Source organism: Monodon monoceros, unplaced genomic scaffold (assembly GCF_005190385.1).
Source record: "Monodon monoceros isolate NGI ecotype Baffin Bay Population unplaced genomic scaffold, NGI_Narwhal_1 Super_Scaffold_4, whole genome shotgun sequence".
Classification (NCBI taxonomy): Eukaryota; Metazoa; Chordata; class Mammalia; order Artiodactyla; family Monodontidae; genus Monodon; species Monodon monoceros.
In genome coordinates this window covers 23,659,602-23,677,890 of record NW_021703781.1, presented here as the reverse complement: position 1 = coordinate 23,677,890, position 18,289 = coordinate 23,659,602, and the positions used below count along the sequence as shown (strand labels likewise).

General features: G+C 41.1%; 1 protein-coding gene across 9 annotated transcripts in view; it reads left to right on the top strand.

Moving 5' to 3' along the window:
- The window catches only part of USP54 (ubiquitin specific peptidase 54), a 147,834-nt gene that overhangs the window by 114,581 nt on the left and 14,964 nt on the right, over positions 1-18,289 (top strand). For 6 of the 9 annotated variants that reach the window (XR_003796981.1, XM_029244928.1, XM_029244929.1 and 3 more), the window contains 5 exons: positions 804-937; positions 9,886-10,053; positions 12,525-12,644; positions 13,577-13,772; positions 15,804-17,182. Coding sequence is in view for 8 of the 9 variants with exons in the window: in XM_029244928.1 (XP_029100761.1) it covers positions 804-937; positions 9,886-10,053; positions 12,525-12,644; positions 13,577-13,772; positions 15,804-17,182 (1,997 nt within the window). In the remaining variant the exon portion in view is untranslated. Of the gene's footprint in view, positions 1-803; positions 938-9,885; positions 10,054-12,524; positions 12,645-13,576; positions 13,773-15,803; positions 17,183-18,289 lie in introns of those variants that run through there. The other 3 variants (XM_029244933.1, XM_029244931.1, XM_029244935.1) reach the window with 2 other exon arrangements.

Sequence of the window (18,289 nt, the reverse complement as noted above, 5' to 3'; positions counted from 1 at the left end):
CTCGATCAACTTTCTATGGCAACAGTACCCTCTGCTGGGAGAAGCAGCAAAGACATTTGAGAAAGGAGAGGCAACTTTTAAAGTATTATATATAAAATAATTGTTTAGTAAATAACTTTTATTGAAAGAATGAGTTAGTGAACCAAAACTTACATAGTTATACAATCAGAGAGAAAACCCAATTTTTATTTATTCTTGCCTTTTACATTAGGCTTTTTTATTTAAGATCACTGGGGATTCTGTGTCTTATGAAGCCAGTGATATTCATAATTCCATAAGATAATGATGACAGTTTAATAGTGGTCATTGCACCCTGTCCATAGGGCCCATTTGCTTTATAACTTTCAGATCTCCATATATTGTTTTTACTGAGTTGCCTCAGAGACAAGTTTCCTAACAGTATAGCTTTGAAAGGAGTGATATCTTCTGTAAGAGTGATAACTGTATCCTCATACTTTCCCACTGCTCTTCCCTGACATCAGACCCTGTTTAGTTTTACACATGAGAAGATGCTACAAAAGTATAAGAAAGAGGAAGGCAATCCATATGAGAGCATTTGTTTATTAATTCATTAAATAAGTTTTGTGCCAGACACTGCTAGATGTACAAAATGTGAATGAGGTGAGATAAGAGGGGGGAACGAGTGGGTATTTCAATTTTCAGAAGTAGTTTTGCAGGTATTTTAATTATATTAGTTCGATGTTTGGGGTTTTTGTTGTAGTTTTTGAAGGGAATTTAGTCCTAGGAATGTTGCTAGTTATCAGCCTTCTGATGCTTTCATTAGACTGGTTTCTGTTTTGAAGGGATACAAGTGCTAAGAAATCAGCTGGGTTGGCCCCTTCCTGGCGTCACATCCCAAAGTCTCACAGTAGTAGCATCCTGGAGGCAGACTCCACAGTATCCAGGAGCGGCTGGACAAAGAATCAGCCTCTCGCAGGTAAGCGCAAGGACGTTGGATTTGGAGAGCTGGATTTTACTGCCAGTTCTATTTGGGAAACAGCGTAACCTGAGCACATTTGAAATTAGAGAACAATTGTACTTTGTTCCATCAGAATGTAAATGTGAAGACATTTGATCTGCTCCATCTCTGGATTTATCTTTTTTTTTGTTGTTGTTCTCTATCATGGCTTGCCTGCTTGCTCCTTTCCACCTTGGAGAGAGCCCTGGAGGGAGCAAGAAGGAACAGAAATATGGTGAACAGTATCAGTAGCACCTGCTTTCCTCAGAAGAATAACTCCTAGGGCTTTCCTTGGTATAGAGGCATTCTTGTGGGAACGGATTTTTTATTGTTTAGTATTATGAATTGAGATAACAAAGGGGACATGTAGGCTATGGGCAAAACTGGGAAATAAGCAGGTCAGAACTCCCCTTGCCCCTGCCTCTATATCCTGTCTAGTATCCCTGCTTTGTTTTTCCTTCTTGAATGTGCCTGTCCCTCCTTCTCAAAACAAGCTTTAAAGGAATGATCTAACTCTTTTACACTAGATGTATGTGACTGAGAATAGTTTAAAGTATGCTTTCTCTAAGAGAAACTAGCATTTTAACAAGTCAAAGCCTGAAGATAAAGGGATATTGGAATTTCAGGTATGAGACACCAAGCATAGACATTTGAAGTAGTCATAGGTTTTATATCCTTTTTACATTCTTCTCACAACACACATATATACTTACAGTGTGTATTCAAATAAGTAAAATAAATCCTTTACTTACTCACAGCTGAAAATTGAGGTGGTAACTATGTAGTCTCCCGAACATGGAGACTTTTTGTGATGCTTGAAGGAAGGTGGTGAGTATTCAGTATTGTTTAGTTGGCTGAGGAGTTCTGGGGTCCATTCGTCTAACTTAGAAATCAACCTTCTCTGAAAGATGTGTTTCATCCCTTTTTTTTCTGGTATGTTAGATCACTTGGGAGTAGGGTGTGTGGGCAGAAACCTAACTATGGTCTGGTTTAATGAGCTTCTGAATATAGATATGTGGCCAGCTCACTAGGGAGACAAGGACAGAATATTATGTGCCAGCCTGTAGAGATGACACCAGGAACATTACTAGTCTGACCACCAGTTCTCTTAATGGCCACTGAAAGTTCTTAAAGGTGGCTGGAAGGGTGATATGCAGCAGAAATAAAAAGGCATGAACTCTTTTAGGTGTAAGTGCCATAGGTTGCTAACATCTGGCAGAGCAGAACAATGCCTGTAGAAGCAGATTATCTCTGAAATCCTGGGCTAGAGTAGGTTATAGTGAGAAATCCATGGGAGAGATTCATTCTTCCTAATGAAATTATAGGTTTGGTTTATTTCCCACATTTTAATTTATCTCATATTGACTAACATTGCTTTGAGAAACTTGTGCTCTTCCATGAGCCTGTTCCCCCTTCTCTTTCCTTGGATAGCCAATAGCTTTTCAGCACACTAAAGACTGAGTCTCATGATTTCACTGATAGCCCTAATTCTAGATTAGCTGGATAGAATTCACCAACTGGATTCCTCAACTGGTAAAAGATATTTGGCAAGGAGTTAGAATAAATTCCTCCATACCATACACCCCACCATCCTCTTTGTATAGTAAACCCTATTTTTTTAATCTGGTGACACTGACCACCCTTTTAAAAAATTACAGAAGTAAATGTTAGTCCAACAGTTCAGTAACTTGCCCATTGCCTCTTCAAACTGAAGGAACCACTGTTATCATTATGGCATGTATCTTTCTACATCTCTTTCTGTGCTTTCTATTCTATGTACAAGTACATAGATAAGTTTTTTTATTTATACATCTTTATTGGGGTATAATTGCTTCACAATGCTGTGTTAGTTTCTGTTGTACAACAAAGTGAATCAGCCATATGCATACATATATCCCCATATCCCCTCCCTTTTGAGCCTCCCTCCCACCCTCCCTATCCTACCTCTCTAGGTCATCGCAAAGCACCGAGCTGATCTCCCTGTGCTATGCGGCTGCTTCCCACTAGCTATCTATTTTACATTTGGTAGTGTATATATGTCCATGCCACTCTCTCACTTTATCCCAGCTTACCCTTCCGCCTCCCTATATCCTCAAGTCCATTCTGTAGTAGGTCTGCGTCTTTATTCCTGTCCTGCTACTAGGTTCATCAGTACCATTTTTTTACATTCCATATATATGTGTTAGCATGCGGTATTCGTTTTTCTCTTTCTGACTTACTTTACTCTGTATGACAGACTCTAGGTCCATCCACCTCACTACAAATAACTCAATTTTGTTTCTTTCTATGGCAGAGTAATATTCCATTGTATATATGTGTCACATCTTCTTTATCCATTCATCTGTCAATGGACATTTAGGTTGCTTCCATATCCTGACTGTAGTAAATAGTGCTGCAGTGAACTTTGTGGTACATGTCTCTTTTTGAATTATGGTTTTCTCAGGGTATATGCCCAGTAGTGGGATTGCTGGGTCATATGATAGTTCTATTTTTAGTTTTTTTAAGGAACCTCCATACTGTTCTCCATAGTGGCTGTATCAATTTACATTTCCACCAACAGTGCAGGAGGGTTCCCTTTTCACCACACCCTCCTCTCCAGCTTTATTGTTTCTATATATATATATAGATAGATAGATAGATAGATTTTTTTTTTTTTTTTGCGGTACGCAGGCCTCTCACTGTTGTGGCCTCTCCCGTTGCGGAGCACAGGCTCCGGACGCGCAGGCTCAGCGGCCATGGCTCACGGGCCCAGCCGCTCCGCGGCATGTGGGATCTTCCCGGACCAGGGCACGAACCCGTGTCCCCTGCTTCGGCAGGCGGACTCTCAACCACTGCGCCACCAGGGAAGCCCTCTATATTTTTTGATAATGGCCATTCTGACTGGTATGAGGTGATATCTCATTGTAGTTTTGATTTGCATTTCTCTAATAATTAGTGATGTTGAGCATCTTTTCATGTGCCTCTCAGCCATCTGTATATCTCCTTTGGTGAAATGTCTGTTTAGGTCTTCTGCGCACTTTTAATTGGGTTGTTTGTTTTTTTGATATTGAGCTCCATGAGCTGTTTGTATATTTTGGAGATTAATCCTTTGTCAGTTGCTTTGTTTGCAAATATTTTCTCCCATTCTGAGGGTTGACTTTTCATCTTGTTTATGGTTTCCTTTGCTGTGCAAAAGCTTTTAAGTTTCATTAGGTCCCATTTGTTTACTTTTGTTTTTAGTTTCATTACTCTAGGAGGTCGGTCAAAAAAGATCTTGCTGTGGTTCATGTCAAAGAGTGTTTTTCCTGTAAGAGTTTTATAGTGTCTGGTCTTACATTTAGGTCTTTAATCCATTTGGAGTTTATTTTTGTGTATGGTGTTAGGTAGTGTTCTAATTCCATTCGTTTACATGTAGCTGTCCAGTTTTCCCAGCACCACTTATTGAAGAGGCTGTCTTTTCTTCATTGTATATTCTTGCCTCCTTTGTCATAAATTAGGTGACCACATGTGCGTGGGTTTATCTCTGGGCTTTGTATCCTGTTCCATTGATCTATATTTCTGTTTTTGTGCCAGTACCATACCATCTTGATTACTGTAGCTTTGTAGAATAGTTTGAAGTCAAGGAGCCTGATTCCTCCAGCTCCATTTTTCTTTCTCAAGATTGCTTTATCTATTCAGGGTCTTTTGTGTTTCCATACAAATTGTGCAATTTTTTGTTCTAGTTCTTTGAAAAATGCCATTGGTAGTTTGATAGAGATTGCATTGAATCTCTATATTGCTTTGGGTAGTATAGTCATTTTCACAATGTTGATTCTTCTAATCCAAGAACATGGTGTATTTCTCCATCTGTTTATGTCATCTTTGATTTCTTTCATCAGTGTTTTATAGTTTACTGCATACAGGTCTTTTGCCTCCTTAGGTAGGTTTATACCTAGTTATTTTATTGTTTTTGTTGCAATGGTAAATGGGATTGTTTCCTTAATTTCTCTTTCTGATTTTTCGTTGTTAGTGTATAGGAATGCCAGAGATTTCTGTGCATCAATTTTGTATCCTGCAACCTTACCAAATTCATTGATTAGTTCTAGTAGTTTTCTGGTGGCATCTTTAGGGTTTTCTATGTATAGTATCATGTCATCTGCAAACAGTGACAGTTTTACTTCTTCTTTTCCAATTTGTATTCCTTTTATTTCTTTTTCTTCTCTGATTGCTGTGGCTAGGACTTCCAAAACTATGTTGAATAAGAGTGGCAAGAGTGGACATCCTTGTCTTGTTTCTGATCTTAGTGGAAATGAGTATGATGTTTGCTGTGGGTTTGTCATATATGGCCTTTATTATGTTGAGGTAGTTTCCCTCTATGCCCATTTTCTGGGGAGTTTTTATCATAAATGGGTGTTGAATTTTGTAAAAAGCCTTTTCTGCATCTATTGAGATGATCATATGGTTTTTATTCCTTAATTTGTTAATATGGTGTATCACATTGAATGATTTGCGTATATTGAAGAATCCTTGCATTCCTGGGATAAATTCCACTTGATCATGGTTGATGATCATTTTAATATGTTGTTGGATTCTGTTTGCTAGTATTTTGTTCAGTATTTTTGCATCTATGTTCATCAGTGATATTGGTGTATAATTTTCTTTTATTGTGATATCTTTTTCTGGTTTTGGTATTAGGGTGATGGTGGCTTTGTAGAACGAATTTGGGAGTGTTGCTCCCTCTGCAGTTGTTTGGAAGAGTTTGAGAAGGATGGGTGTTAGCTCTTCTCTAAATGTTTGATAGAATTCGCCTGTGAAGACATCTGGTCCTGGACTTTTGTTTGTTGGAAGATTTTTAATTACAGTTTCAATTTCATTACTTGTGATAGGTCTGTTTATATTTTCTAATTCTTCTTGGTTCAGTCTGGAAAATTGTATCTTTCCAAGAATTTGTCCATTTCTTCATGGTTGTCCATTTTATTTGCATATAGTTGTTTGTAGTAGTCTCTTATAATCCTTTGTATTTCTGTGGTGTCAAGTTGTGATTTCTCCTTTTTCATTTCTAATTTTATTGATCTGCGTCCTCTCCCTTTTTTCTTGATGAGTCTGGCTAATGGTTTATCAATTTTATCTTCTCAAAGAACCAACTTTTAGTTTTATTGATCTTTGCTATTGTTTTCTTCATCTCTCTTTCATTTATTTCTTCTCTGATCTTTATGATTTCCTTCCTTCTACTGACTTTGGGTTTTCTTTGTTCTTCTTTCTCTAGTTGCTTTAGGTGTAGGGTTAGATTATTTATTTGAGATTTTTCTTGTTTCGTGAGGTGAGATTGAATTGCTGTAAACTTCCCTCTTAGAACTGCTTTTGCTGTATCCCATAGGTTTTGGGTTATTGTGTTTTCATTGTCATTTGTTTCTATGTATTTTTTAATTTCTTCTTTGATTCTTCAGTGATCTCTTGGTTATTTAGTAGCACACTGTTTAGCCTCCACGTATTTGTGTTTTTTACAGTTTTTTTCTGTAATTGATTTCCAATCTCATAGCATTGTGGTCAAAAAAGATGCTTGGTACGATTTCAGTTTTCTTAAATTTTCCGAGGCTTGATTTGTGACCCAAGATGTGACCTATCCTGGAGAATGTTCAGTGTGCACTTGAGAAGAAAGTGCATTCTTCCACTTTCAGGTGGAATCTTCTATAAATATCAATTAAATCTACCTGACCTATTGTGTCATTTAAAGCTTGTGTTTCCTTATTTATTTTCTGTTTGATGATCTGTCCATTGGTGTAAGTGGGGTGTTAAAGTCCCCTACTATTATTGTGTTACTGTCGATTTCCCCATTCATGATTGTTAGCATTTGCCTTTTGTATTGAGGTGCTCCTATGTTGTGTGCATAAACATTTATAATTGTTATATCTTCTTCTTGGATTGATCCCTTGATCATTATGTAGTGTCCTTCCTTATCTCTTGTAACAGTCTTTCTTTTAAAGTCTATTTTATCTGATACAAGTATTGCTACTCTAGCTTTCTTTTGATTTCCATTTGCATGGAATGTCTTTTTCCATCCCTTCACTTTTAGTCTGTATGTGTCCCTAAGTCTGAAGTGGGTGTCTTGTAGACAGCTCATAATGGGTCTTGCTTTTGTATCCATTCATCCAGTCTGTGTCTTTTGGTGGGGGCATTTAATCCATTTACATTGAAGGTTATTATCGATATGTATGTTCCTATTACCATTTTCTTAATTGTTTTGAGTTTGTTTTATGGGTCTTTTTCTTCTCTTGTGTTTCCTGCCTAGAGAAGTTCCCTTTAGCATTTGTTGTAAAGCTGGTTTGGTGGTGCTGAATTCTCTTAGCTTTTGCTTGTCTGAAAAGCTTTTGATTTCTCCCTTGAATCTGAATGAGATCCTTGCTGGGTAATCTTGGTTGTAGGTTATTCTCTTTTATCACTTTAAGTATATCCTGCCACTCCCTTCTGGCCTGCAGAGTTTCTGCTGAAAAATCAGCTGAAAAATCCCTTATGGGGATTCCTTTGTATGTTATGTTTTGCTTTTCCCTTTCTGTTTTTAATATTTTTTCTTTGCATTTAATTTTTGTTAGTTTGATTAATATGTGTCTTGGTGTGGTTCTCCTAGGGTTTATCTTATATGTGACTCTCTGCAGTTCCTAGACTTCGGTGACTATTTCCTTTCCCATGTTAGGGAAGTTTTCCACTATAATCTCTTCAAAAATATTTTCTCAGACCCTTCTTTTTCTCTTTTTCTTTTGGGGCCCCTACAATTCGAATGTTGGTACATTAAGTGTTGCGCCAGATGTCTCTGAGGTTGTCTTCAATTCATTTCATTCTTTTTTCTTTATTCTGCTCCTCGGCAGTTATTTCCACCATTCTGTCTTCCAGCTCACTTACTCGTTCTTCTGCTTCAGTTATTCTGTTATTGATTCCTTCTAGCGTATTTTTCATTTCACTTATTGTGTTGTTCACCTCTGTTTGTTCTTTAGTTCTTCTGGTTCTTTGTTAAATATTTCTTGTATTTTCTCAATCTGTACCTCCATTCTATTTCTGAGATTCTGGATCATCTTTACTATCATTACTCTGAATTTTTTTCCAGGTAGATTGCCTATTTCCTCTTCATTTATTTGGTCTTGTAGGTTTTTACCTTGCTCCTTCATCTATGACATATTTTTTTGCTGGCTCATTTTTTTTTTTTTATGAGTGGGATTGTGTTTCTGTCTTACTGGTTTTTTGGCCTGAGGCTTCCAGCACTGGAGTTTGTGGGCTCTTGGGTAGATCTGGGTCTTGGTGCTGAGATGAGGACCTCTGGGAGACCTCACTCCGATGAATATTCCCTGGGGTCTGAGATTCTCTGTTAGTCCAGTGGTTCGGATTTGGAGTTTCCACCACAGGAGCTTGGGCCCAGCCCCCAGTTTGTGAACCACGATGCTGCAAGCTGTGTGGGGTGGCAAAAAATAAAACAGAACAATAACAAAGAGTAAAAAATAAAATTAGACTAGGAAACTAACAGATATGTTAGAAATAAAATGAAAATAAAAATATAGATGAAACAACAACCAGAAGGTAAAACAGAACCACAGTAGTAAAAAAGAGGAGGGGAAAAAAGAAAAAAAAAGGCGGAAAAGGCCTTGGCTGTGGGGGAAGGGCTTAGGCACGGGTGGGGTTTAGGTGGTGGGCGGGGCCTGTGCTTAGGATGCACAGGGCTGGAAAGGGCCATGGGGGGGGTGGGGCTTAGGCTTAACATAACAGAAGGGGTCCAGGCGTGCCTCTGGTCTTGGGGGGTGGGGGACCCAGCCTGGGAGCCCAGCAGGCTTCCCAGCCCAAGTGGGCAGGGCACACTCCCTCTGTGACTCTCCTGTTCCTCCGTCCTGGAGGGCCCCTCCATCCCGCCTGCCTCTTCTGTTCTCCTCCAGCCTCCCTCATATGCCCCCAGAACCAGTGTAGTAGAAGGGGCCTCTTGAGGGCGTAGGACCAGGCCTGAGAGCTGGGCAAGTTTCCCGGGCCAATTGGGCAGGGGAAACACCAGGCATGCTCCCCCTGATCCGAGCCCCCGAGGCTCCCTCCAGACATGGGAACCCCTCCCTGCTCCCAGCCACCCCTTGGGGGCGCAGGTCCTGTCCTACCTCCACTTCTCCTCCCCCCTTTGTCCCCCAATATCCTACCGGGTCGCTTGGGGGTTCCTCCTGTCTCCTTGGGCATCGAGGTCCCCCACCAGCATCTGGCAGGTGCCCTAGTTTTCCATAGGTAAGTTTATTACTAGCATTTAAAAATAAAAGGGAGTCATACTATAGATATTATTCTGTCACTTGATTTTTCACTTAATATATCATGGACATGCTTTTAGATCTGTTTGGTTCCATCTGTGAACACTGAAAAAATTTAAATTTTTACTACTATCAGTATTTTCCAAACTCATTAAAAAGGTGGTGGAAATTAAGAGGGAGAAATTGACTTGTTTGAAGCTTCCTGGTGAGTCACTGGTAGCACATGGTAGAGAATGCTCTCTAGTAGTTAAAAGCACAGATTATGAATTTAACCTATTTTAATTTAATTCAGCTTTACCGTTTGCCATTTTTGTTACCTTGGGTAAGTTATTTATCATCTTTGTGACTCAGTTTCTTCATTCTTAAAATGTGGGCAATAATAGTATCTACCTCACATATTATTGTGAGAATTAAATAACATATGTAAAAGTGCTTACAGCTATGCCTGTCACATAGTAAATACTCAAGAAACGTTAGTTGTCATGTTGTTATTGTTGTTATAATGCACCCAATAAATATTATTATTATTCATGGCCTAGGTATCATCCTGAATCTGAAATGGAAAGCACTATGCAGATATGAACTCCAAACGGAAGCCAAGAGTTCCAAAGGAAAAGCAGTGCTGTGGCCATAAATACAGCAAGTGCTTAGTCTTGGTTATGGAAATGTGGCGACTTCTCTTCTCCCTTGCTTTTATTCCAGGTGGGGAGATATCTTCCAAAACTGAACTGGATGAATTGCAGGAAGAGGTGGCCAGAAGGGCCCAGGAACAGGAACTTCAAAGGAAACGAGAGAAGGAATTAGAGGCAGCTAAAGGGTTTAACCCTCATCCCAGCCGCTTCATGGACTTAGATGAACTGCAGAATCAGGGTAATTGTTGTGAGCATTAGGTTGTGGGTGATGGGGACAGAGAAAGCTGGGAGGAAAAAAGTACTCAAGCTCATAAATTCTGTCTTCTCTTTAGCCAAGTTATATTTTATCTTAATTCAGCCATTTCAGTGAGAGCTAGTTAAAGTAGGAGGTGACAGGCCTATTGGTTAGAGACAGGCACTGATTTGGGGCCCATTTATTAAAAGCTTGTAGATTGGAGATAGTATATTGTTCATGAAAAATATTTCTGATGAACAGCTATATAAGATGTAAATTAAACTACTCACAATTCAGAAACAGCAGAAAAAGGCAGTGAGTGAGCCACACTGACAGTGAGGGGAATTTCTCGCTCAGCAGAAATATGCCCTTGAGATTTCCTACCTGGAGCTTCAGGGAAGTGGATCTACCAAACAGGTTCTGAGAACACAGAGCCTGATTTCCTTTTGATCCTCTGATGATTCATATCCCAATCTCACACGATTTTCATGGACTTTATTTCAGTTTCTCCAGCCGCCCCACATTAGTTACTTTTTCTCCCTTCAATTGCTTTAGGACATCACTTTGTACCAGCAGAGACTAGCCTTCAAAATAAGAGTTCAAAAAGGCTGAGGTATCTATTTTAAATAGGCCCCGAAACCTATATCTGTGTTTTTCTATGAAATGAGTTTATTATTCAGAACCTCCAGATGCAACAAATTGTGCTAAAGTAGTGTAAAGAATAGGAGCCAATGCTGTTTTGGGTGGCTGCTTTCTTTTGATCACTTCTTTCTTCTTATCAACACTTAGGAAAACTTCCTGGGCTTATTTGGGGGCTACTTTTCTCTTCTAATCCTACTGTCTTTTGATTCAAGGCAGTTGTTGCTTTATACTTTCCAAGGCATTGTATTTGTCTCCAAATTAGTTTACCATTCCTAATTTCTTAGATGCCCCTATGTTTCGATAGTTTTTTCTTCCTTTTTGTCCTTAAGCTATATCACATTGGTGTCTCAGGTTCATATTGCTTCTGAAAGAGGGGTCTTGTCATCTTCCTCCCTTGCCTTTCTCCCCGCTCTGTCAGTTGGGTAGTACCTTAGAGTTGAGAGTGGATCCCTCTGGCTGTATTTCATTGTCAGTTCTCCATACACTTTGGTTTAGAGCAAGGAATGGAGTGCTAAGATTCTGGAGGATAAGAATTAAAATTTAGTACAATCATTGACCAACTATATAGTTTGCCTATATCTCTGTAGAGAACTTTTTTTGTTTTAATTGCTCTAGCCACCACCTCTGATTATAAAGGTTGTATAGATTCAATTGATTTCAGATATAGTGAGAAAACTTTAGGCCTGAGTACCCCCTACCCCAGGGACCATACCTCTAGCGGTGGAGTAGAACCCAAACGTCAAGATCTTCAGAACCAACTTGTTACTTCTACTTCCTTCTCATTGTTCTCCGAAGCTTTTGGTGAATTAGGGAGTGAATGTTAGGGGTATGGAAGAGCTTTTCTTACCATGTCCAGCTGGAGGTTAATGGAGGATAGGTGCATTATGGGAGAAATGATTTTTTTTTTCCTGTGAGCTTGTGAAAACTCACCATTAATCCCATTGTAGGTGAACTTGGGTTACAGGTTACTACTAATTTATGGTTATGAGTGAGTAAAAGGCAAGGGGATATATAAACGTGAGAATTCTTTTACAAAAGTTGCCCTTACAGTGCTTTCTTGCTTTTCATGTGGCGCTGTCCCTAGACTGTCCTGCACCTGCTTTGGCACACATTCACTTTCAGGGGAGGAAGCAACATCTTATGCTCACTGCAAGGGAAGGTGACTTTTTTACAGTAGGTTTGGTGAGCAAGGGCATGATAGAAGTAAATACTTAGCAGTGCTGATGAAAGGTATGTGTGTGCAAACCAAGAACAAGGGCATTTCCACTGGCCTGGTAGATACATTGAAGTTAGGAACCGTAGAACACCTGTGCCCAAGAGGGGTATTGATTTTCCAGGTGCAGGTGGTACAAAGAAAACTATGAATTATGTAGGAAAGAAGTGTTACAGATGGCTTTTCACAGAGTACTGAAGCCACTTTTGCCTTAACACAGCAGTGGAGGTCTTGGTGGAGATCTGGGGTGTTGAACACAGGTTGCCAAGATGTATCTTGTTGCACTGTAGAGAAGCACATCAGTTCCAGGCATAAGAACCCACCCTTCTATTATAGACAGTACTTTGTTCTTTCCTTGAGGGCCTCCCTAAGAGGTCTTGGAGTTGGAATATGTGGTGGACAATGACATACCCCTCTTTCATGGCTTTGGTAAAGTCTCAGCTAAGGCAAAAATGGATGTCCTACGTGTTTCAGAGAATTCTTAATAGTAATGGTCAGTTGGAGTAAGGGTGGACCAGAGGCTCAGCAGCAATGATCTATGTGCACTGAAGGGAAAAAACAGCACATAGGAAAAGTTGGAACAGATTGTTATGAAAATGAAAAGTGCTGGCCCTTTCAGGGAGGAGTGACGGCTTTGAGAGGTCCCTACAAGAGGCAGATTCAGTGTTTGAAGAGTCGCTGCATCTGGAACAGAAGGGAGACTGTGCTGCCGCTTTGGCTCTCTGTAACGAAGCTATCTGTAAGTAACTTTAACCGCTATGGCTATGGCACTTTTCACTAACTTCACGATAGGTATTATTAGTGTCGTCACTCAGATAGGATAAAAACAGCTTTTAAGTCTCCTCACTGTCACTCCCCCAAACTGAGGCACTTTAGCTATCTTTTGCCCTTCAGATTTCGAAATGTGCTAGGCGTTGTCACTGTGGCCTATGGATATTTACTGGGAAAACCTCAGCAGGAGTCTACAAATGAACTATCCAGCCAGACCTACCTTCTAATCCCAAAATAAAGTTAGATCTCAGATGTGAGGTTAGTCTGCTCTTTCTCTAGTTACTGACTAGTGAGGTGGAGCTTAGGGCAGGAAGAAATGAATAAATTGACTGTGACTTCCCAGACCTGTGACTTTGTATTGCATATTTGATTTTTTATGTTTCTCCCCTGCCTTCCTGCTATGCTGCACCATAAGGTTACAGCAAGGGACTAAGGCTTAGAATTTGTATCTGGTTCTTTAATGTGACCCACAAGAAACTGTGTTCTATAAAGACAGATGCAGGTTTGAATCTTATTTCTGCTGTTGGCCATCAGGAAGGGGGAGATGGGAGCAGAGAATGGAGACCAGAGTCGGACAGGTCAGTTGCAAAGGACAATGAGAGTGGCAACGTCTAAGATGGAAGCACCAGTTTATCTTCCTGACTCATTTTAGTTTAGCTTTTTGTTTGTTTTTTAAATTTGAATTAACCTGTTTGGCCTCCATGGCTTCCATGAATGTTCCTTATAGCCAGAGGCAGCTCTGTGCCCTGGACAGCATATGCATGGTCCACGCCTTGTATTCCTGCTGCATATTTTGAGTTTTACTGCATATCTTTGCTCATTTTTGGTTGAATTTTATTCTTTTTATTTTTGTTTGTATTTTTGTGTTCTGTTTCTGCTATATTTTCTTTTGCATTTTAGCTAAACTAAGACTTGCCCTGCATGGTGCCAGCTCTAGCACGCACAGCAGAGCCCTAGTCGATAAGAAGCTGCAAATCAGTATTCGAAAAGCACGGAGCCTGCAGGATCGCATGCAGCAGCAGCAACCATCTCAGCCGCCGTCGCAGCCCTCAGCCTGCCTCCCCTCACAGAGGGGAGCCCTCCCTCAGCCAACAAGGTAGTGCCTGGGAACCATTGTAGTTTATGGACGCCAGGGGAGGAAGTGACCATGGGTGCTCCATAGCCAGCTCTCATTGTCTTGGCGACTCCTGGGGAGAGAGAAGAGTCCTCTGAAAAGATTTCTTCTCTCAGGTCAGACATACAATGAAAAGCTCATCCCACTGCTGGTCCTTTTATTAATAGTTCCTAGAAAGATGCAGAGAGTATAGCATAATAAATAGACCACTTGTCTATATTTCCTGTGGGTGAGTTTGTCTCTGGACTTGTGTAATATCATGATTATTAAATTTGTACATATTATGGTCTTAGACATGGCAATCTGAGTTACATTTCACTTTGCAGTAGAAACTGTGATTTATTTTGGGATTTCAGTGCTTCCTGTCCCTCAGGGAAGTAGAGAAAGCAGTCTTCCTTGCTCTGATTGATCCGTTGAGAGGAGACACAAAGATTCCCTTTGTTTTGCTTCCCTATGGTCAGTAGTAGGAAAAAAGTCCCCATGGCCATTGGTGTAGTTTCCCCATTTTAGCCCTTGAAATTGGCTGTTACTGAGAATAGATAGATTTAAGTAAGAATTAATTTTGGCTGTTAACAAGCCTGAGTAGTTTTCAGAATATAAACATTATAAAAGAAGCTAACATTTTTTGAATATTTGCTCAGGCACTAAGCTAAACTCTTTTATGTTTTATTTTATCTAATTCTCACAATAACCTTAGGAGACAGGGATTACTATTTAGCAATGGTTTATAAATAAGAAAACTCAGGCTCAGAGAGGATGAGATAAGTAAGGTACCCAGGATTACTCAGCTAGTAAGTGGTAGAAGCATGGAATTCAAATCCAGGTCTGTTTGACTCCATTAGGCTTTCCTTATAAGTAATATCATATTCTTCAAAATGTTGTAAGGGTGATTGAATGACTATGCCCACAAAAGTTTATAGTGTATTATCATTCAAATTTAATGCTCATAGCTAGGATCTTCTTCTTTCTTCTTTTCTCCTATTGTTTACCCCATTCGCTGAATGCTAATTTGAGAATCTGATCAGAGATGTGTTTTGATTATAAGCAATTTAGGCAGCTAAACTCTTTTCAGAAAACTTCTGCCATTAGATGTATGTGAGTGATTGAGGTTTTATCTAAGTGCTTCTAGCCCTGAGTTCTTTAGGTCAGAAATACAAAACAATTAGTAAGAAATCAACTAACTGCAGTTAATCCCTACTTCCACTCCCAAATCTCAAGAGAGTCACAGCACCATTACTTTGGGGAAATATCTCAGTAAATAAATACAACCAAATCCAGATTATAAAAATACATTTGAGGGCTTCTCTGGTGGTGCAGTGGTTGAGAGTCCACCTGCTGATGTAGGGGACACGGGTTCGTGCCCCGGTCCGGGAAGATCCCAAATGCCGCGGACCGGCCGGGCCTGTGAGCCATGGCCGCTGAGCCTGCGCGTCCGGAGCCTGTGCTCCGCAACAGGAGAGGCCACAACAGTGAGAGGTCCGCGTACTACAAAAAGGAAAAAAAAAAAAAAATTTGAAATGGTTGATTTTTATATTAATCCCAGGAGCCCAAATCATCCTGTACTCTGTAAATGTGGCCTTCTGGTTCTTTTGGCTGATCTGCCTCTCAGGACCCTAGGGATGAGTGATTTCTAGGCTTTGCTTACCTTCTATTGCCATTTGCATATGGCATGAGCAATTTTTGTTTTTGAATTTGTAAGTGGAATATGATTGGAATGGGCCTTTACAGGGAATGAAGAATATTAGCAAGAGCTTTACTTACTATTACTGTGGGCAACTTTGATGAGGGTATTTAATAAAGAGAATTAATATTACCTGTTACTTAGGTGTGAGCTGACTATGTGCCTTCTCTTGTGAACCTCTGATCTGTTGACTCTACTTATGCTTGTCTTTCCATTTATTTTCACCATTACCTCTGTGAATAGCTAGAAATGGGAACCAAATGAACAGTTATTTTTGTAAGTGATCTTGTCAATTAAGACAGCTTATGACTGGCTCTCTGTATTTATTTCAGTGAACAGCCTATCCCGCTCCAAGTATTGTTAAGCCAGGAGGCCCAACTGGAACCCTACATGAATACAGAGTTTGGGGCCAGTTCTTTCATCTACTCATCCGCTTCCTGCCATGAGTCACACTCGCCATTATTCCCAGAGTCATCTGCCCTGTCTGCTCCACAGCACAATTCCTCTGGTGGGTCTGCCTCGAACCTTCTTACTTCTGTTGAGGTGGACAGCATTGACCCCTCTGTGTTCCACAGGCAGGGCTTACATAAAACACCAGGGAGAACTGAGAAGAATTCTCATCATGGTTGGGAACCAGAGGGTGAGCTGCAAAGCTACAGGGGGGACAACAGCAGCTGTACAAGGTTCCCCCAACAAGAAGGAAGAGGCACTGATCGAGAACAGCTATTTCAAGAAAAGAGGGATCCTGCTGACTCATCCCAGGTGATGCCTTGGCTACAGCCAACTGGAACAACCACCTCTGAGAGAGGAGATGCACACAGTCTAGGCTGTGGTCCTTCAAGTTCATCAGCTCAGCCCAGCCTTTCTCTGTACAGGGCCTGCCACTCCATAATGCCTGCTCCTTCCTCTTCTGTGCTTCACTCTCCTAATACCTTACAGAAAAGTAACCAATGCCTCCAAACCCAAAGCCTCAAGACTTCATTGACTTCAAAAGTGGACGGAGGCAGCGAGGAGCCCTATAGGCCAGAGTTTCCTACTGCAAAGGGGCTTGTCCGCTCTCTGGCAGAGCAGTTCCAGAGGATGCAGGGCACCTCCACAAGGGATGGTACAGGTTCCCAGGATAGAAGTTTGCCCAACAGTCTAAGGAAGGACTCTTCCCTTTCTGACTCAAAGCCTCCATTCCCACAGGGTCAAGGGAAAGGTCATTGGCCTTGGGCAAAACAACAACCCTCTGTGGATGGTAGGAACAGACTGCCTTCCTGGGGAGAGCCTGCTGATCATCCTTCTCTTGCCATGAACTCTGGGCTGCCTAATGGTGAAACTTCTAGGGGAAGACAGTCCAGGTTGGCAGAGTCAGGTATTTACCATGGGAAACCGTCTCAAGTGAGAGATGCTAGGCCTAAGGAGCTGGGCAGCAGTGTCAACTTGGGAACTTCCTTGCCTTTGGATTCCTGGTTGAATGTTACAAGGCTTTGTGATTCTCAGCTTGGGGTCCCTGGGCCAGGAATGAAGTCCTCCCCTCCTGATTCCCATACCTGTGTAACTTATCCAGAAGGAAACCACATCCTTTTGCATCCACATTGGAACCAAGACACAGAGCAGGAGACCTCAGAATTGGAGTCTCTCTACCAGGCCAGTCTTCAGGTTTCTCAATCTGGCTCTTCTGGATGGGGGCAGCAGGAAGTGGCCTGGAACCTACTGAGCCAAACAGGTAAGAATGCAACCAGGGGCAGGGGGTGTGGGGGGCATCGAAAAGCTGAAGGCAGGAAGATAAGATCAGAAGGGAGATGGTGTTCTATGTAAATAATATCCTCAGCTTAGGAGGCAGCAGTAGAACTTCTGACTTTATTCATAAAGACTTCATGACAAGGGCTAGACATTTTTCTGGCTAGAGTGGAGAATGGGGGCAGAATCATCACTCACAAACTAGTTCCCTCCTTCTAAAGAGACCAGTGAGTATTTGCCCAGGGCTGCTGTAGTATGAATGCTAAGGAGTGGTTCCTAGGCCTTTGAGAGTGACTCAGCATGAGGTATGGGAGGCTGGGAGGAAAAGTCATTCTTCTATGGCTTAGGAACAAGCTCCAACTTGCAATGAGGATGTTCACGTTGAGCCAAGTCTCCAGTGTGGCATATCCAGATTGTACTGAACCAGCAATATCAAGACCTTCCCTGATCCGTTCAGGAACTACCAGGTTTAGAATTTTCAAGGTGGTATGCTTGTAGGGTACCTGTTCACCGACTCTTTGTGAGATTATATTGTGTGAAGAGTGAAGTCTAATGTTAAATGCACAGCACAGAATTAGTTCTGTAAACTGAAGACATGAAGGATATTTATAACTTAAGATTGATGTACTTAAGAACTCCAAAGCCTGAACTATTGTTCTGTCTCCATCATTAACTGTCAGTAAAAATTTGGACAAGTCATTTAATATCCAAGTTTTTACTTATAAGATGAGAGAATTGGTTCAATGATTTTATTTTATTTTATTATTTTTAAAATTTATTTATTGTTTTTGGCTGCATTGGGTTTTCATTGCTGCGTGTGGGCTTTTCTCTGATTGTGGAGAGCGGGGGCTACTCTTTGTTGCGGTGTGCAAGCTTCTCATTGCGGTAGCTTCTCCTGTTGTGGAGCACGGGCTCTAGGCGCGTGGGCTTCAGTATTTGGGGCATGTGGGCTCAGTAGATGTGGCTTGCGGGCTCTAGAGCGCAGGCTCAGTAGTTGTGGTGCAATGGCCCAGCTGCTCCGCGGCATGTGGCATCTTCCCGGACCAGGGCTCTTCCCAGACCGTGTCCCCTGCATTGGCAGGCGGATTCTCAA